The sequence below is a fragment of the Phyllostomus hastatus genome, unplaced genomic scaffold (assembly GCF_019186645.2).
Source record: "Phyllostomus hastatus isolate PE091 unplaced genomic scaffold, TTU_PhHast_1.1 phas_contig_198, whole genome shotgun sequence".
Taxonomy (NCBI): Eukaryota; Metazoa; Chordata; class Mammalia; order Chiroptera; family Phyllostomidae; genus Phyllostomus; species Phyllostomus hastatus.
The window spans coordinates 5,896,631-5,918,073 of record NW_025333715.1 but is presented as its reverse complement, the minus strand read 5'-3'; the positions used below and the strand labels follow the sequence as shown (position 1 = coordinate 5,918,073).

Genomic DNA, 21,443 nt, shown 5'->3' with positions numbered 1-21,443 from the left:
GCCAACCAAGTGCATATGCGCGACATCGTTAATATCTGTGACCTTAGAGGGGTACAGCTGGGTAGGACACGTGAAGGGGGTCCACTGGCTTTTCATTGGCATAAGCTCCTGTCAACCTGATGCCGAAAGCAGAGGGCACAGCCTGAGCCTGCGCTCCAACCGTGATGCTGTCCGTAATCATCTGTGTGACTCGGAGCTAGGCGGCCTCTCCGGGCCCAGTTTCCCCTCGGAAAACCCTGTAAACCTGCCCCAAGGAGGGGTTAAGCAATAACAATAGCAAAAATAAGATGATGTCGACTTGACTTCTAACCAATGTGTTTTTTAAAACAGGAAAGATGCACAGTACTAAAATAAATAGTACTAGATATAGAATAGATTGGGCAGCAACTGCTTTGTCTCTGAAAGAGATAAAGGAAGGATGGGGGGAAGGGAGGGGAAAGGAGAGAAGGTGAGAGGGAGAGAGAGGTGTAGAGAGACAAAGAGAGGGAGAAAATACAGATGCTCTGAAATAAGGAATTAAATAAAACTATACAAGAGATCAATATCCAAAGATATTGTATAAAACACATCAAGATGAGCCCTGGCTGATGTGGCTCAGTAGACTGAATGCTGGCCGGTGAACCAAAGGGTCACCAGTTCGATTCCCAGTGAGGGCCCGTGCCTGGGTTGTGGGCCAGGTCCCCAGTGGGGCCATGTGAGAGGCAACCGCACACTGATGTTTCTCTCCCTCTCCCTTCCTTCCCCTTTCTCTAAAAATAAATACATAAAAATCTTTAAAAAAACACATCAAGATGAAAAGCCTGTTAATTGAAGTGAAGGTTGAAATAAACATAAAGCTATATACTGTTTTTAATTGGAATCTTTGGTTGTAAGTGACGAGACTCCGTTTGAACTGGCTAAGGCAAAGGCCGTGGGAACATGGGGGCTGCCGCTGGGCCTCAGGGTCAGCTGAAGCAGAGACTGGGACCGCCAGGAAGGACCCTCTTCTCCTCTCCCGTGTCTACTCTTCCCTGCGTGGTGCCTTTGCGCCTGCTGCAGCCTGGCCTCTTCAGTCTGGACGTGGATGTGGCCCTAGGCAGCTCCAGCTTCACGCCTCCGAGTTTGCCACCTGGGACATCTCCCTCGTCCCTCCCTCAAATCTAGAAACAGGAGAACAGCTCGAATTGGCCCAGCCTGTGATTGGCCCACATGCCCATCACTATGGGCCAGAGAGCGGGATGCTACTCTTGGCAACCCCCGTTAGCAGACACAGTAGAGTGAGGGGAGCATCAATACGAGAGAAAAGTGAACAAGCGGAAGGCCAACGGAGGAGTCCTCCTAAACTCAAGGCGGCGGATGCAGAGGACAGGGAAATCACACACCAACCATGCAACAGCCCAGTGCCCCAGATCACTCACATTTAATCGTTCCTTGAACACTTAGGTTTCAGAAAATGTTCTGAACAGTGGGGGCACAGGTGAGAAAGAGAGAAAGACAAGGCCCCTAAACACCATGATTCCAGATAGAAATAAATGCTCTAAAGGGAATAAAGAAGAGTGATGTGCTAAACATGAATTTGGGGCGTGGTCAAAAATGTCCTGCTGAGGAAGTACCATTATCAGCTGAGTCTTGGACGGCAAGAAACAGCCCGCTATGCAGATAACCCAGAAGAAAGTGCCTGCCAGAGGGAAGACCTCAGGCTTCCTTTACTCCTAAGCCTTCTACTGAGAGATCACAGCCCCCTCCCACTCACCCAATGCACACACCACGGCGGCCGACCCAGTCAGGCCCCTCTTCCACGCACTCTCAGAGCACCTACACTTACGTTTTTTTAAAAATCCTCACCCAAGGACATGCTTATTGATGTTAGAGAGTGGGGGGAGAGGGAGAGAGAGCGTGAGAAACATCAGTGTAAGAGGGAAACAGACCGGTTGCCTCTCACACACCTGAACTGGGGACCAAACCTGCAACCCAGGCGTGTGCTCTGACTGGGAATCGAACCCTCCGCCTTTTGGTTTATGGGATAACACTCCAACCGAATCACACTGGCCAGAGCTACACTTGTTTGTTATAGTACCTTCACATTTTGTAATTGCCTATTTATTTGATAAGTATCTTTTTCCTCCACTAGTGTATGACATCCATGAAGGCCAGAACTATACTTGTTTGCTTAAGAGGTTTTTTTACCTTTAAAAAATGTTTTTTAAAGATTTGTTTATTTTTTAGAGAGGGGAAGGGAGGGAGAAAGAGAGGGAGAGAAACATCAATGTGTGGTTGCTTCTCATGTGCCCCCAACTGGGGACCTGGCTCACAACGCAGGCATGTGCCCTAGACTGGGAATCGAACCTGTGACCCTTTGATTTGCAGGCCAGCACTCAACCACTGAGCCACATCAGCCAAGGTTGCTTAAGAGATTCTTAATGTTTGTTAAATAAATGAATGAATACACTGAGGAAAAACTTCCCAAATACAGGGAGGGGGTCTATATAAATTCATATCTAAACACCAAGTAAAGAGACTTGGAAACATGATAAATTCAAAGATCTTGGGCGCTGAGATGCACCAGCACGAGAGATATATACCAGGCTTGTAGAACATGCATTAGGCTTCACACAGTAGTTATGAAACATCTCAACAGTTCTGTTTCCATTCCCGACCCACTGACCCACCGAAATCTACTCTTCTGCCCATATTCCTTTCTCTGTGAATTTTACCTCCATTCTAGGCCAGAATTACAAACATTCACCTCTTCAATTCAGTAATCCGTGTCTATTGATTGTACATACGAAATATCTTCTAAATCCAGTCTCTCCTCTACATCTCCCTGGTCATTTGTTGCTGTGGAATTCCAGATTACTTACTTATGTTTAGCCTCCCTTCCAATCTACCCTCCACAATGTGTCAGGGGTGGGAGTGGAGGAAGGTGTGGGGAGGGAGAGAAGCATCTCGAACATATCTGATTAAGTTATTTTCCAGTTTAAAAAAACCCTCCAGTCAAGTTAGCACAGCGAGTCCATGCTTCAGAGTGCCCCTCTGCTCTGCTCCGAATACACAGCAATATCAGACATCACCAGTCTCAGAGACCAGACAAAAATCTCCATGAGCCAGAAATATGGGAAATGCACAGGCAGTGCGCAGGGCTGAAGCCACAAGGCTGCTAGGCTCTTGATCTAACACCAGGAGCTCAGCTCCTCAGGGGTTAGGGAATCAGCTCTCACTCTTTGATGTTAGGGCTTGTTCGTGTTTGTGAGAGAAGTCTAGGGAGAACATGAAAAAAAAAAAAGCCACTATTGCATCTTGGGCTATGAATGATTTGTAGCTGGGGGTCTGGAAGCAAGAGGACACACACGCAGGCTTGGAAGTAAACAAAGTCACCTGCTGGCTCAGTGACTAGATCCATGGCACACGCCCTCGTATTATCACAGGCATGCGCCCTGAGCTACCTTCATAATGGATGTATTGAAGACTCTAAGGGAGCCAGGTGTCAGGGACTGAAAACCAATATAAAAGGAAAAGTGAACATGGGTGGTTGGGGAATAACATCTCACTCAAAATAGATTTTTAAAAAATAGAATGCTACTAGCCAATAAAAGCAATCAAAACAAATTCACTCCAGATGAAATCAGTATGCTACAGGACTCTACAGGATCTTCTATAAATCCATTATCTATATTGTTACAGGATTTTAACAGAGATTTTTAAATCAATATGATAAAGAGAGAGTAACACAGGCATCATATCCACAACAAAATCATGAGATTATAAAACCAAAGTAGACAGGCCCTGGCCAGATGGCTCAGTTTGTTGGAACTTCGTCCTGTACACCAAAAGACTGTGGGTTCGATCCCCAGTCAGGGCACATACCTATGTTGCAGTTTCAGTCTCTGGTTGGGTGTGTATGGGAGGCAACCAACCTATGTGGGGTTTTTTTAATCTTTATTATATTTTTTTCATTACCATTTAGTCCCTTAATACCCCTCTTCCCCCAGCAATCACCACACCGTTGTCCAGGTCCATGAATCCTTTTTCCTTTTTGTTCATCCCTCCATCACCTCACCTCCTACCCCCAGATGTCACTCTGCTCTCCGTCTATGAGTCTGTCCCCATTTTCCTTGTTAGTTCAGTTTTTGCATTAGGTTCTACACATGAGTGAAATCATATAGTATTTGTCTTTCTCTACTGGTTTATTTCACTTAGCATAATGTTCTCCAGATCTATCTATACTGTTGCAGAGGGTAAAATTTTCTTCTTTTTTATGGCCAAGTAGTACTCCATTGTGTAAATGTCCCATAGTTGTTTTATCCACTCATCTACTGATGGACACTCAGACTGTGATCTATGTTTCTCTCCTATATTGATATTTCTCTCTCTCTTTCTCTCTCTAATGAATAACTATATCCTTGGGTGAGGGTTAAAAAAGTAGGAAGAAATTAAATAAGAACAGATAGATATGAAAAGGGACCATTGAAAACCCTAGAAATGAACACTATAGTCACTGGGATTAAAAAGGAATATCCAAGATAAACTTCAGAATCTAAATAGAGAGAATTGGTAATTGAAGAATAGTACTAGTAAATTCTTTCAAAATAGAGCAGAAAGGCAACAAGATTAAGAAGATTAATTAAAAGTAACAAAGGACAGATTGTAAGGCCCCAATAATCACTCAGAAGGAAGTTTCAAAGAAGAAAATTAAGGTAATTGCCAAAAAAGAAAAGCATTATTCAGAGGAATTTTACAGAAAAGACGTGTATCTTCAAACAAAAAACAATCTCCAAAGACCAAGCAGGATAAACAAATCTATACTTGGAAACATTACAGAGAAACAGAAGAACATTTAGGATAAACACAAATTCCTTGGTCCTACAACAGCCTGCCAGCCATTCAGTCAGCAAACATCTACTTGACACACCTACCAAACCAAGAGAAGAAACAGAGACACAAATAAAGTGATCTCAGCCCCCCAAACACCCACAGTGTAGTGAAAGGGATCACCACGTTACTAAGTCATTACAGCTGCACGATGTGCGCTGCAGGGGAGGCGTGGACACGCCGTTACAGGTGGGCAGAAACTGCTGAACTGTGGAGACAGTGGAAAAGACTGTCCTAGTGAATACCGGCAGTGAGCTTTATTTCAACATGAATATATGTTGCAGGAAATTAGAATGATAAAAGTAAAAATGTGTCAAGAACTAGTGATATTAGCTAACATTGGCTGATGCCTTACTGACTGCCTTTCGGACATGACCTCTAATCTTCATAACAACCAGAGTTTATGACGCCCATTTTACAGATGAAGAAAGTAAGTTTGTAATGAGTAAGAAACTCCCAAAGTCATAAGGTTCATAAGTAGAAAGTAGAGGTTGTTTCTTTAAAAATAAAAAAATATATATACTTTAATTACTTTGAGTTTAGTATTTTCCTTGATGAGAACCTTGAGGAGACAATGATTCTGTTGAGACAGCACTGGAGTGCTAAATGGGTTACTCTCCCTTTTTTGTTTAGTGTGCTCTGTTGTCCCTGTGAGTACAATATATAAAGACCACTGGGACCTCCAACCAAGATGGAGAAATAGGTAGATATGCTTTGCTTCCTCACACAGCCGAAAGAAGGACAACAACAAATTTAAAAATGAAAAACAACCAGAACTGCCAGAAAATCGAACTGTGTGGAAGTCCAACAACCAAGAAGTTAAAGAAGAAATATCCATCCAGATTGGTAGGAGGGGTAAAGACAGGAAGCCAGGGTGAAGAGGACGAGTGGTAAGGTGGTGGCTGGAGTACTAGGTAGATGAGGTGGTAGCTGGCAGACCAGGCAGTCCCATATTTGCATGAAGACAAGCCAGGAGAAACAACTGTTGAGTGAGACAGACCACGCAACCCAGGGTTCCAGCCACCCTTTAGTTCCATGGGAAACTAAAACCTCAAAACCTCTGTCTATAAAAATCCGTGAGGGTTGTGGTGGTGGGAGAAACTCCCAGCCTCACAGAAGAGTTCATTGGAGAGACCCAGGGGATCCTAGAATTACACAAACCCACTCACCCAGCAATTAGCACCAGAAGGGCACAATTTGCCAGTGGGTAGTGGGGGAGATGACTGAAAGTGGGGCAAGAGCTGAGCAAGTGGCATTGTTCCCTCTCTGACCACCCCCCACATAAAGCACCATAATGCAGTGAAGTGGGTTTCTCTGCCCCTATGAATACCTAAGGCTCTGCCCCTTACTGTATAACAGGCATGCTGAGGCAAAGAAATATGGCCCAAATGAAAGAACAGATCAAAACTCCAGAAGAAGAGCTAAGTGACAAGGAGATAGGCAACCTATCAGATGCAGAGTTCAAAACACTAGTAATCAGGATGCTCACAGAAATGATTTGGTACGGACACAAAATAGAGGAAGAAATGAAGGCTATGAAAAGTGAAATAAAGGAAAATAAAGAGGGAACCAACAATGAAGGGAAGGACAATAGGACTCAAATCAATGATTTGGAGCAGAGGGAAGAGATAAATATTCAGTCAGAACAGAATGAAGAAACAAAAATTCAAAAACAAATGAGAAGAGGCTTAGGAACCTCCAGGACAACTTTAAGTGTTCCAACATCCGAATCATAGCGGTGCCAAAAGAAGAGCAAGAAATTTAAAGCCTATTTGAAAAAATAATGAAGGAAAACTTCCCCACTCTGGCAAAGGAAATAGACATGCAAATCCAGGGAGCTCCGAGAGTCCCAAAGAAATTGGATCCTGGAGGGACACACCAAGACACATTATAATTAAATTACCTAAGATTAAAGAAAAGGAGAGAATCTTAAAAGCAGCAAGAGAAAAGAACAGTTACCTACAAAGGAGTTCCCATAAGGCTATGAGCTGATTTCTCAAAAGAAATCTTATAGGCAAGAAGGAGCTGGAAGGAAGTATTCCAAGTCATAAAAGTCAAGGACCTACATCCAACAGGACTCTATCCAGCAAAGCTATCATTTAGAATGGAAGGACAGATAAAGTGCTTCCCAGATAAGGTCAAGTTAAAGAAGCTCATCATCATCAAGCCCTTATCACATGAAATGTTAAAGGGACCTACTAAGAAAAAGAAGATCAAATATATAACAGTAAAATGACAACAACCTCAAAACTATCAACAACTGAACCCAGAAAACAAAAACAAAAGCAAACTAAGCAATCAACTAGAACAGGAACAAAATCACAGAAATGGAGATCACATGGAGGGTTATACCAGTGGAGAGGGGAAGGGGGAGGATGGGGGAAAAGGTACAGGGAATAAGAAGCATGATTGGTGGGTACAGAATGGACAGTGGGAGGTTGGGAGTGGTGTAGGGAGTGGAGAAGCCGGGGAACTTATGTGTACAACCCATGGGCATGAACTAAGGAGGGGGGAGAGAATGCAACAGCTGTAATAGCATAATCAATAAAGTATACTTAAAATAATAAAATAAAATAATAAAAATTAAAGAAATAAAGACCACTGTGGGAAGACTGGCTGGACAGGCACATTTAAGTTTTAAAAAGTCATGGTTTGCTTCTCGCTATAAACGTCAATATGGCTGTTTGTTGAAAAGGGGCAAAAGGTGATCCAAAATATTTAACTGTTTTAAGCATAAAGGTTTTGTTTAAACTCACAGTAATATAACTTTTAACAAAAACAGAACAGGCTTATGACCCAAAGCCTATAATGAAAGTTTGTTAAAAGAAATTCACTTGTTCATGAAGACTATACAAATGTCTGACACAGGAGATCACATTTGCTCACGTAAGCTATAAAAGAATTTAGCAGCTTTGTGTTGCTAATTAAGCCACTTCTCTGTGAGCACACCTATATTGCTTAATTAATCCACCACCATCTATCAGATGGGCTCGATGGTTACAGAATTTTGGCGATTGCTCTGACAGCTCTAGGAAAGAATTGTCCGATGCACTTTGGAGCTAGATTTTATTTTCCCACTGTGCTGAGCCACTGCATCCTACTGACTAGGAACTATCTGCCTGATACCACGCCACATGCGGTCCCTTCTGGACAAGAGATCATACCCCCAAACTTTAGCGTTTTGGCTTTTGGAGACTTAATATGCTAACCAATATCTAAAGTAATTTTTTTACATTTAAAATATTTCCTTTTTTTTAACTTAACTCTTTTCAGATATCTTGGCTCTATTCAATTCATTACAGCCACCTTCAAAAGGAAAATCCCTGCTTTCTGCTATTTTCCCAGGCTTTCTCCTTCTTTAAACCCTCTCAGGACTCAAGTACCTGGTGTTTTCTCCCCTTCTATGAGAACCTGACCTCAATAAATGACCTCTCCCTCAAAAAAAAGATTTTAATAATTTATAAACTAGTGTAAGTAAAAATAAATGTCTTATGTCCTCCAGAATCTCTGTCTTTTACATTTCAATCCACACCTCTTAACTGTCACTTAAGAGGCTTTGTTCTTACTCCAAGACATTCAAGCGTTGGCAAACATAGGGGTGTATATATTCTTTCGAATTAGTGTTTGGGGTTTCTTTCAATATATTCCCAGAAGTGGAGTCACTGAGTCATAAGGCAGCTCCATTTTTAATTTGTTGAAGTAACTCCATACTTTTTCCACAGTGGCTGCACCAGTCTGCATTGCTACGAGCAGTGCAGAAGGGTTCCCTTTTCTCCACATCCTCACCAACACTTGTTTGTTGATTTATCAATGCCAGTCATCCTGACAGGTGTGAGGTGATATCTCACTGTAGTTTTAATTTGCTTTACTCTGATGATTAGTTATTTTTTCATATGTCTATTGGCATCTGTATGTCCTCTTTGGAGAAGTGTCTATGCAGGTCCTTTTTTCATCTGAAACCTGTATGATTTTATTAACTAATGTCACCCAATTTATTCAATTAAAAAAAAACCTATTTGAAAAAATAATGATGGAAAACTTTCCTAAACTGGTGAAGGAAATAGTCATACAAGTCCAGGAAGTACAGAGAGTCTCAAACAAGATGAACCAAAAGAGGACCACACCAAGACACATCATAATCAAAATGGCAAAGATTAAAGTCAAAGAGAATCATAAAAGCAGCAAGAGAAAGGCAGTTAGTTATCTACAAGGGAGCTCCTGTAAGACTGTTAGCTGATTTCTCAAAAGAAATTTTGCAGGCCAGGAGGATTGGCATAAAATATTCAAAGTGATGAAAAACAGGGATCTATGACCAAGATTACCCAGCAAACCTACCAGAAGACAAATAAAGAGCTTCCCAGACAAGAAAAAGCTAAAGGAGTTCATCATCACCAAACCAGTATTACAAGAAGTGCTAAAGGTCTCCTTTAAGCAGAAAAGGAAAAAAAAATATGAACAATAAAATGGCAATAAATACACATCTACCAACAATTACTTTAAATGCAAATGGATTAAATGCTCCAATCAAAAGACATATGGTAGATGGATGAATAAAAAAACAAGACCCTTGCATATGCTGTCTATAGGAGACTCACTTCAGATCAAAAGACACATACAGACTGAAAATAAAGGGATGGGAAAAGATATCTATGAAAATAGAAACAAGCCCTGGCTAGCGTAGCTCAGTGGATTGAGCGCGGGCTGCGAACCAAAGTGTCGCAGGTTCGATTCCCAGCCAGGGTACATGCCTGGGTTGCAGGCTATAACCCCCAGCAACTGCACATTGATGTTTCTCTCTCTCTCTCTCTATTTCCCTCCCTTCCCTCTCTAAAAATAAATAAATAAAATCTTAAAAAAAAGAAAATAGAAACAAAACATAAATCTGGGGTAGCAATATTTATACCAGACAAAACAGACTTTAAAACAAAGGCTATAATAAGAAACAAGGAAGGACCCAGCAATTCCACTTCTAGGTATTTATCTGAAGAAACCCAAACACTAAATTGAAAAGACATATGCATCCATATGTTCATTGCAGCATTATTTATGATAGCCAAGATATGGACGCAACCTGCATCTGTCAACAAATGAGTGGATAAAGAAATGGTGCATCTATATGTTGAATTATGACTCAGCCATAAAAAGAATAAATCTTGCCATCTGCAACAACATAGATGGAGCTACGGGGTATTATGCTGAGTGAAATAAGTCAGAGAAAGACAAATGCCATGTAATTTCACTTAAGTATGAAATCTGAAAAACAAAATAAATGAACAAGCAGACCAGAAACAGACTCACAGATACAAAGAAAATTTTGAGGGTCGCCAAGTGGGTGAGGGGTTGAGGGGATGGGTGAAAAAAATGAAGGGATTAAGAAGTATAAATGGGTAGTTACAGAGTAGTGGTGAGGATGTAAAGCACAGCATAGAGAATATAGATAATAATATTGTAATAACTGTATGTGGTGTCACATGGGTACTAGATTTATCGGAGTGATCACTTCATAAATTATATAACTGTCTAATCACTGGGTTGTACACCTGAAATATAATATTATATGTCAACTATAATTGAAAAATTAAAGATTGTATATTTTTAAAGGAGTAGAAAGGTGCATGGGAACATGCTAAGGGGCCTGACTCTATCCTGAGAACCAGTGGTTTCCAAACTATTTTGACTCCACACCCCCTCAGTAATAAATGTTTGTGCATGTGCCAACCCCCAATATATATACACTCATTTATGTATAAATTAAATAATGCCAAAATCTACTACTTTAACATGTTACACTCATAGGAAACAAACACACAAAGAGAAATGTGTAAGAAATAAAGACAAAATAAGTAATATTTCCCCCAATGGAATCATTCTTCCTTAGTATTTATTAAATAAATGAATGTGCACCAAAGTTATCAATAACTAAGTTCTCTTCCATAATCAACAAATGAATATACTATCTTTCTGTTGAAAATTCAGTTCTAACTTGCATTTTTCTTGCTTTCTTGGTGCTAACAAATCACAAGGGTATTTACAAAGTCCAACATAATATACTCATGCTTACTTCTTTGATTCTAAGCTCAACAGTTAATAAATCTGAAAGGCATTTATGAAAGTGGATTTAAATATATCCATATACTACATACCATACTTTGTACATATAAAAGTTATACATGCATAAATAGGTTTGTCTATATATTTACAACAACATGTTTATCTGTTTTATCTCTCAAATAGGTCATAAACTCTTTAGAACAGGGGCCGATCCTCTCTTTTCCACTAAAAAAAAAATCATCATAGTGTTTAGTACAGTGATAAAATAGCTGTTCTGTAAAATACAAGGATGATTATCTTGCATTCACTATTCAAAAATTATGCCTTTTAAAAACCTAACTCTTGGCAAAACAAAATTTAAATTAGTATTTTAATTTTTTTAAAATTTAACCCTTATGTAAGTTGATGCCTTTACAATTTCTGGATTAAGAAGCACAGCATGATCAAAACCCAAGAAGGTTTTCTCAATTTCATAATTAAGCCTCAAACCTGACCTAAAAAAAATAGTAAAAAATAGAGAGGCTATACACCATGACCAAATGGGATGTATGCTAAGAATGCAATTTTCACATATGGAAAGCAATGAATATAAAACATAATATTAATAGAATGAAGGGGGGGACACATACTCATCTGAATAGATACAGAAAAGCACTTGAAAAAAGTCAACACCTGTTCCTGATTAAAAAAAAAAATTCAACAAACTGGGAATAGCAGAAAACTTTTCAACCTAATGAAGAGCACCTATGAAAAACCCACACCTAACATCATACCAATGGCAAAAGACTGAAAGTTTTCCTTTTTTAAAGAATATATTTTATTGATTATGCTATTACAGTTGTCCCATTCCACCCCACCCCCTGCCTTTATTCCCCTCCCACCCGCATTCCCCCACTTTTAGTTCATGTCCATGGGTCGTACATATAAGTTCTTTGGCTTCTACATTTCCTATACTATTCTTAACCTCCCCCTGTCTATTTTCTACCTACCGTCTATGCTACTTATTCTCCATACCTTTTCCCTCTCTCTCCCCCTCCCACTCCCCTGTTGATAACCCTCCATGTGATCTCCATTTCTGTGGTTCTGTTCCTGTTCTAGTTGTTTGCTTAGTTTGCTTTTGTTTCTGTTTTAGGTGTGGTTGTTAATAACTGTGAGTTTGCTATTTTACTGTTCACATTTTTGATCTTCCTTTTCTTAGATAAATCCCTTTAACATTTCATATAATAAGGACTTGGTGATGATGAACTCCTTTAACTTGACCTTATCTGAGAAGCACTTTATCTGTCCTTCCATTCTAAATGATAGCTTTGCTGGATAGAGTCCTGTTGGATGTAGGTCCTTGCCTTTCAAGACTTGGAATACTTCTTTCCAGTCTCTTCTTGCCTGTAAGGTCTCTTTTGAGAAATCAGCTGACTGTCTCATGGGAACTCCTTTGTAGGTAACTGTCTTCTTTTCTCTTGCTGCTTCTAAGATTCTCTCCTTAATTTTACTCTTGGGTAATGTAATTATGATGTGCCTTGGTGTGTTCCTCCTTGGGTCCAACTTCTTTGAGACTCTCTGAGCTTCCTGGATTTCCTGGAAGTCTATTTCCTTTGCCAGATTGGGGAGGGTCTCCTTCATTATTTGTTCGAATACATTTTCAATTTGTTGCTCTTCCTCTTCTTCTTCTAGCACCCCTATAATTTGGATGTTGGAACATTTCAAGATGTCCTGGGGGTTTCTAAGCCACTCCTCATTTTTTTTTAATTTTTGTTTCTTCATTCTTTTTTTGTCTGAATGTTTCTTTCTACCTCCTGGTCCACACCATTGATTAGAGTCCCAGTTTCCTTCACATCACTATTGGTTCCTTATACAGTTTTCTTTATTTCACTTAGCATTGCTTTCATTTTTTCATCTAATTTGCAATCAAATTCAACCAATCCTGTGAGCATCTTGATTACCAGTGTTTTGAACTGTGTATCTGATAGGTTGGCTATCTCTTCATTGCTTAGTTGTATTTTTTCTGGAGCTTTGTTCTGTTCTCTCATTTGGGCCATTATTTTTTCTCAGTACACCTGCTATGTATAAGGGGCAGAGCCCAGGTATTCACCAAGGTGGACCGACCCAGTGGCTGCGTTGTGATGTTGTATGTGGGGCAGGGGTCTGAGAGGTCTGAGTGCCTCTTGCTCAACTCCCTGCAAGATTTCAGTCACTTTCTCTGCTACCCACAAGCAAAGTGGGCCCTTCTGGTGCTGATTCCCAGGTGAGTTGGCTTGTGTACATTTTAGGACCCTCTGGGTCTCTCCAACGAACTCTCCTGTGAGGTTGGGAGTTTCTTCCACTGCTGCCTCAACACCCACAGGTGTTTTCAATCAGTGTTTTGAGGCTTTATTTCCCTGCGCTGGGACCCCAGGTTGCATGGCCTGTCTCGCTCCTCAGGTGTTTCTCCAGGTTTACCCACACATGAATGTGGGACTGCCCACTCCACCAGCCTCTGCCTTGCTGGTCCGCCACCTGCAGCTTTGCCTGCTCTGCTCCACAATCCACTGCTTCGCTGGGTCCGCCAGCTGCCACCTTGCCTGCCCTGGTCCTCCACTGCCACTTTGCCACAAGTCCTCTCCACCCGACTGCCTGTCTCTGCCCCTCCTACTGGTCTGGATGGATGTTTCTTCTTTAACTCCTTGGTTGTTAGACTTCCATACAGTTTGGTTTTCTGTCAGTTCTGGTTGTTTTTTTGTTTTTAAATTGTTGTTGTCCTTCTTTTGGTTGTGTGAGGAGGCACAGTGTGTCTACCTACGCCTCCATCTTGGCCAGAAGTCTGAAAGTTTTCCTCTTAATATCAGGAGCAATACAAAGATGTCTGCTATTCCTGCTTCTATTCAGTACTTACAGGAGATTTCAGCCAGGGTAAGTAAGGGAGACAAAGAAATAAGAGGCATCCAGATTGGGAAGAAAGAAATAAAACCATTTTATTTGTAGATGATATGATCTTGTATGTAGGAAATCCTAAGGAATATATCAAAACAAACAATTGCAGCTAATAAGCTCATCAAAACAGCAGGATACAAGAGGAATATACAAAAATCAGTTGATCAGTTGTGTTTCTATACATTAGCACTAAACAATATGAAAGTGAAATTAGGAAAATAATTCCATCAAAGAGAGTGAACTACATAGGAATAAATTTAACAAAAGAAGTATAAGACTTGTACACTTCAAACCACAAAACATTTATGAAAAAAATGAAAGAAGACCTAAGTAAAAGGAAAGCCATCTTGTGGAGGAATTGATGTTGTGAAGATGGCAATATTCCCAAAATTGATCTATAGACTCAATGTAATCTCAATCAAAATTCTAGCTGTCTTTTTGTAGATGTTGACAAGCGGATTCTAAACTTGATATGGAAATGCAAGGGACCCAGAATAGCCAAAATAATATTGAAAAAGGACAAAGCTGGAAGACTCACACTCCTTTATTTCAAAGCTTACTGCAAAGCTATAGTAATCAAAACAATGTGGCACTGGCATACTGATAGAAATATAGATGAATGGAACAGAATTGAGAGTACAGAAATAAACCAATACATCTATGGTCAATTGATTTTTATAAAGGAGCCAATGTAATTCAATGGGGAAAAAATCATCTTTCCAACAAACTGTAATGGAACAACAGGATATTCACATGCAAAAGAATAAGGTTGGACCTCCACCTCACACGATATAAAAAAATGAACTCAAAATGAATCCAAGATCTAAATGTAGAAATTTAAATTATAAAACCCTTAGAAGAAAAGATAGGTATAAATCTTTGTGACCTTAGATTAGGCAATGATTTCTTACATATGATATATAAAGCACAAGCAATCAAAGGGAAAGTGGATACATTGGAGTTCATCAAAATTTAATCAAGAAAATAAAAAGATGACCTAGAGAATAGGAGAAGATGTTTGCAAATCACCTATTTGATAGGGTTCCTATACCCAGAATATGTAAAGAACTATGAAAAGCCCACAATAAAAACAATAACCTAGTTAAAAATGGACAAAGGGTTTAAACAGACATTTCTCCAAAGATATAATTGGCTAACAAGGACATGAAAAGATGCTCAACAATGAGATACTATTTCACATCCACTAAGCAGGATGACTATAGTAAAACAAGATGGACAATAACAAGTATTGGCAAGGATACGGAGAAATAGGAACTGTCTTACATTGCTGGTGGGAATGGAAAATGGTGCAGCGGCTAAGGAAAACAGTTTAGCAGTTCCTCAAAAAGCTAAAACATTGAATTACCATATGATCCAGGAATTCTATTCCTAAGTATACACCCAAAAGAACTGCAAGCAAGGACTCAAACTGATACTCTGTACACTAATGTTCATTGCAGTATTCATGACAGCCAAAAGGTGGAAGCAACCTAAGAATCCATCAGCAAAAGAATAAACAAAATGTGGTAGTACATACAATGGAATATTATCTTCAGTTATAAAAAAAGAATAAAATTCTGGTACATCTTACAATGTGGATGAACTTTGAGAATATTGTATTAAGTGAAATAAGCCAGATGTTTAAGGGAAACTACTGTATGATTACACTTATATGAGATATACCCAGAATAGGCAAATTTATATACAGACACACTAGATTAGAGTTAGCAGGGGAGTTATGCTTAACTACAGTGTTTCTTTTTGGGGTGATAAAAAGGGTTCTGAAAACAGTGGAGATGGTTATGCAGCATTGTGGATGTAATTAATGTCCCTGAATTGTACATTTAAAGTGGTAAATTTTATGTTATGAATATATTTTAAATTTTAAAATTTAATAATATATCAAAGCCATAGAATTGTACACTTTAAAAGGGTGAATTATATGGTGCTGTACATGACACAGTCTCAATAAAAGCCGTTTTTTAAGAAGTGAAGGAAAAAAGAGAAATGAAGTCTCTCAAGCTATAAAAAGATATGGATAAATCTAAAATTCATATTGCTAAGTAGAAGAAACCAGTCTGAAAAAACGACATACCATATGATCCGACTACATGACATTCTGGAAAAGGCAAAAACTATGGAGACAGTAAAAAGATCAGTGGCTGCCAAGGGCTGCCGGGGGTGGGGGAGGAGATGAACAGGCGGAGCACCGGGCACTTGCCAGGCTGTGAGGCTGTCCGGTGTGCTAATGGAATGGGAAACACATACCATTATACATTTTCGAACCCACAGAAATGTAGAGCCGAGTGAGTGAACCCTGATGTAAACTAAGGGCTTTAGTTAATAATTGTATCAATATTGGTTCATCAATTCGAACAAATATACCACACTGATGCAAGATGTTTAACAGGAGAAACCACGTGAGGGCAGGGAAGGGTACATAAGAATGTGCACCTTGCATAATTTTTCTGTAAATCTATAACTGCTCTTTAAAAAGTCTATTTAAAAAATGTATACTTAACACAGACATTGCACTGAATTTTATCCTTTTCTCATGATTCATGAGGCTCTTCACTTTAAACACAAATGATAATTTCACATCGGATGGGAAGTGCTGATCCTTTTACCGTTGTAGAAAATCAGGCACTGCCGAATCAGCTCAGCTCATTATCCTAACCCCCTTCCCCCACTACTTCACCTCCTCCTCCAGCCCCAACAAAATTATTTTATGACCTAATTCTTTGTATTCATAAAAGCACTTGAATCTAGCTAGTCTTTGAAGATTCCAGTCTTTGGAAACTTCCTTACATTTATGCCTACATTCCAATTGAATTATAATTATGAATTACAGTGACATTATTATACCAATTTGCCATGCTTCCTGTTTTATTCACTTTGCTTATTTCCTGTGAGGTATCATTTTATCATGAATCTAAGTGCTGATTTCACATATCCTTTGGGAAAAACAGAAGATTGATCTCTAAGGCTCTCAAGAGTCAACACATAGGATTCAACTGGAAACCACAGCTACCTCAGAGGAAATGTAGCTAATACATTTAAGAACAACTTTCCCCTCCTCTTCTGGTTTTAAATGGTTCCCTCCCAAACTCCTAATCTTTATTGGCACACTGTAGAAACCTCTTTAACTGTTACCTTGGTCTTTTCCAGCTTCATCTATGTGTTGAAAATCTTTTAGCATTTTAAGGTTATAGAACCCCTCTATGCAAAACTGAATAACTTCCTTTGATCCATTCTTGATGAGATAATCCAGCAGCATAAGGGATTTATACACGTGGCGCCAGTTCTTCCCGTGGTCATTTAGTCTCTGCCATAGCATATTCATAATCTCCGAGAGGGAAATTGTGTTGAAAGTCAGGTCACTGATAGCTAACATCAGAGAACTAGAAGGACCCCAAGGATCATTAGAAGTTGCTTCCCTGACTTTTATTTCAGCGTCTGAGTAATTTTTCACGAAGTTTTTCACTTGCCTCTTGAATGCCATAGGTAAGACAAGTTTGAAGGTAGGATAGGGGATGTGAGCAATGGAATAGGAGTTTGTTTATAAAACCCATGGTAGGTAGTTGATCCTCATATCTGCTGCTCCCAAATACAAATGATTAATCATTATCTTGACAAGGCATTGGTTTCCTACAAAGAAAAACACACACAAAAAAGTAAGTTAGTTTTTTTTAATGTCTACAGAACACCAAGTCAGTCTGAAAAATCTAGCTTCGGCTTCTAAATCAGCCCCTCACTTACATCAAACAGAATTGAGGGAACCATAGAAAAGTTCCCAGGAGCATTATGGGAAAATCTCTCATAAGAGATTGGCCTACTTCATTTAGAGAATTATAAGTGGTCTTTCCAGTCTTAAAGGTTCCTGTAGAAAATATCATTCATCCTCTTTGGCCAGAAATAAGATCATTATAACGCATTTCATGGGCAGTGGACAACTTAGCATAAGAAAATGGAACTTGAGCTCCGAACATCTCATGCTTAGGATTTGTTGTCATGTATAAAAATATTAAGTTCTAAAAATAAGATGGTGAAAATTGAGTCTTAGAGTCACCAAGTAACCCTACGGTCACATTCTTTTTAGGACTGTAAGTCATTAGAATCAGATCTAAACATGGCCTGCTTTCTTGTTCATCAAAAGGGGGAAGGGTCACCAACTATTAGGACGAATCGTTGCCCCTCAGTTGGCTCCACATCGGACTCATGGTACCCTCGACCAATAGTTTAGTCCTGGTAAGACTAGTAAGTCCAAGAAAGAGGTCAAATTACTTTCTTTACTCAAATTTAGAGAAGAAAGTCTGAGTTTAGAATTAAACAGTGTCAATAGTATGATTCAAACAGTGTCAGAATTTTCCTAAAATCTGGAGTGACCAGCAGTCTCTCTTGGATCTCAAACAGGTACACAAAGAAAGGCCCAGGTAGGGTGACACGAAAATACCCGAAAACTTAAAAGGGGCATGCAGCTCCAAAATTTTGAATGATGCTTGTGAATGATCAATTTACAAGTTTGTATGAAACTATTTATTCCCTTTCTTCTTTTCCATTATTTTGCATTAAGGTGAATCCATTAGTTTGCAGTTTCCCTAGAGATTCAGCACTGATGACCATCAAAATAATGTACAACAAACTGATTTCAAGCCCTGTGAGCAGCATCTAGACCCAGTGAAGACGCCACAGTCTATAATCAGTTTTTGCCAGAGAAACTGTACACATACAAAACAAAATGGTTAAAATTCATAACAAATGAACTCATTTTTAGTTTTGTTTTGCTTCTCTTCTTTGCCCTTTTCAACTCCCAGCTCAGGCTTGATTAATTTCTGTGTGTGTATTAAAGGAAGACATAAATTTTCAAAAGCATCCTAAATGAACTATCATGTCTTTCTTAAAAAAATAAGAGAAGATAATTAACTTTTTTTTTTGTAAAAGTACAACACATCCTCAAATAAGCAGGACAGAAAATCTATCGGTTTAATTAAGATTTCTCAGAAAGAGACTGTCATCAGCCCTGGGAAGGAAAAAAGAAGTTGCATGTTTTTGAATTTTTTTGATTTACTCTTGTTTGCACGGCAGGTACAGGCATTCTGATCTGACTCACGACTGCAGCAAAAACTCGATTTATAGTGTGTTTCAATACGCTACTAAGATTTTCAGTCATGAGGGTTTTCCTTGTCTCTTGTCCTTCTCTATCAAGCTCACTCAGTGCAGAGCTGCACTGTGACACTGGCTTAGAGCAACAAATATTGATCTGCTTTCTCATGAATCTATTACAAAAACAGTCTATTAGAATCATAACTTGCTGCAATTGAACAAGTCATTACAACCCATTTTTTTCTTTTTTGGATAGCTACCTATCTACATGTTAGTGGGACAAAAATCCTAATTTTTAGGTTTTTCTCTTTTCTCCCACCTGCATTTTTAAATTTATTTATTCTGCCCCAGAAAACTAAATAATAGCCTTCAATCCAATAGAGTAGTCTCAGGTGGATGTTGTTGATACAATACTGAAACAAATACATTTCCAACCATTAGAAAACCAGAAAGAAAAAATCCGGTTAAGTGAATTAGTATCATTTACTAATATATGGTACTGTGTGACATGAATATAGAATATGTAAGACACAATTCTACTACTGCTACGTTTTTACACTAACGCGTTCAATTAATTGTAGTTGTAAATTACATGTTGGTTTACCATGTGTTTTACACACCTGACTACATGCAAACGTTCAGTTTACTCATGCTATGAAAAACTTGAGGTTATTATCATGATGATAAGACAAAATTAGTGTCCAAAAGGGTAAATTTTCACATATCTGGGTGGTCTCCCTACAGTGTGTAGAAATGGAGGGAAGTAGGATATTCCGTGTCACAAATCTATGTCACCTCCGCTGAGAGGCCTTCACTGATCTTGCTAACTACTTATGTCTTCCCATCAAACTCTTTTTGGCACCTGCTGTACCTCCTTCATGGACTTACCGTGATCTGTACATAGGCATTTATTGCTCTATGGCTTTCTCCACCACCAGACTAGTTCTTGACAGCAGACACCGTGACCATCTTATTTACCAGTGTAATCCTATTGACTAACACATACCTAACCCATAGTAGGTACTCAAGAGACAGGTGTTGGGTGAATGTCCAAATGGTTTAATGATCCTGCCTGGGGATAAACCTGCATGGATGCTACATTTTTAGAATAAACATGACGCTTTAAAAATATAATCCATGCTTTGACTGGTGTGGCTCAGTGGGCAAACTGAAGGGTTGTTGGTTCCTGGTCATGGCACATACTTTCATTGTGGACCAGGTCCCCCCGGGGTGGGAGCACACAAGAGGCAACTGATTGATGTTTCCCTAACATATCGATATTTCTCTCCCTCTCTTTCTCCCTCTTTTGCCCTCTCTTTAAAAATAAATAAATAAAATCTTATATATGTATATATGTATGTGTGTGTGTATATATATATATATATATATTCCAGCTCTTGTAATTGTCAAATAAAATTCTAGAGTATTGAGCAAATATTTGCAAATCAATCAATATTTCTTGCAAACCTACCATTTATACAGTCTTGTGGGAGATACAAGAAATATATAACAAAATCCCTATATTAAAAACACATCATTAAGGAGCTTTTCCCCTTAAATAATTCCAAAATAAACAAATGATGAGGTAGTAGAAGAGGTCTCTGTTTTCTTTTTAGGTTTATCCAGCTTCCACAATGCTTTGCCAAAGGCTGTTTGCTCTCACAGCTTTACCTGAATCATAACTGATCATTTAGGTTATCAACTGACATTAAACTGTTGGTGCACAATTCTTTATCCAAATCCTTTGAGGCCAATTGAATTGTGGAATTCAAACTCATTTATTTTTTTATTTTACTTTTTACTTTTGAAGGATAATGCCATGTCTGTAACGTATATTACATGACACCCACGGGGGGGGGGGGCGCACCCTGAACAATCAAACACATTGGCACGACAGCAGCAAAAATCTGTAACTCTATGGAATACATGAAGACCAATGGCTCGTTTCAGTCCAGGTCTTTCCACAAGTTATGGGAGAAAACTGGTTTTTAAAACTTTTTGTGTGTTAGAATTGAAAATAAGGGATTAAAGAAGCTGAAATGACTTTTACCAGAGGCCTAAGACAATGACAACAACAGCGTCTAAGAGGCTGAGTGCCAAGTAGCATCTCTAGAAAGAGAATCCAGGACGCTGCAATAACAAGGAGAAAACAGCCCTTGAGTTTGGACACGTTCTGCCTGTGGACACGCGCTCAGCCCTGGAGGAAATGAGGTCTGGCCAGGATCATGGGAGGACGACCACAGAGAACGCCAGGACCTCGGGAGGTGCAACTGTTCCGACGGAGAGAGCACTGCAAGAGGCAGAGACGCCAGCTTGTCGGAGCCCCTCCTGGGTGTTCATTAACGGATTCAATCAGGAGTTTCCCAGAGTTTCCCACGGACAGGCCCCCTTCTAGGAAATGGAGAAGCAGGTGCACAAGACGCAGTCACCACTCTCGTTAGTAGCTGGCTGCTCTTTGCTGAATGCTTGCAGCGTGCCCACATGCGCATACCTCATCTCATCACTTTAATGAGGACTCCGAAAGCATGGATTTG

At 39.4% G+C, this 21,443-nt stretch overlaps 1 protein-coding gene across 1 annotated transcript in view; it reads right to left on the bottom strand.

Moving 5' to 3' along the window:
* ENTHD1 (ENTH domain containing 1) overlaps positions 1–17,308 on the bottom strand; it is a 102,435-nt gene extending 85,127 nt beyond the window's left edge. Inside the window, exon 1 of the mRNA XM_045835078.1 lies at positions 16,960–17,308. Within this exon, the coding sequence (XP_045691034.1) occupies positions 16,960–17,308 (349 nt within the window). The remainder of the gene's footprint in view (positions 1–16,959) is intronic.
* Between the last annotated feature and the right edge of the window lie 4,135 nt (positions 17,309–21,443).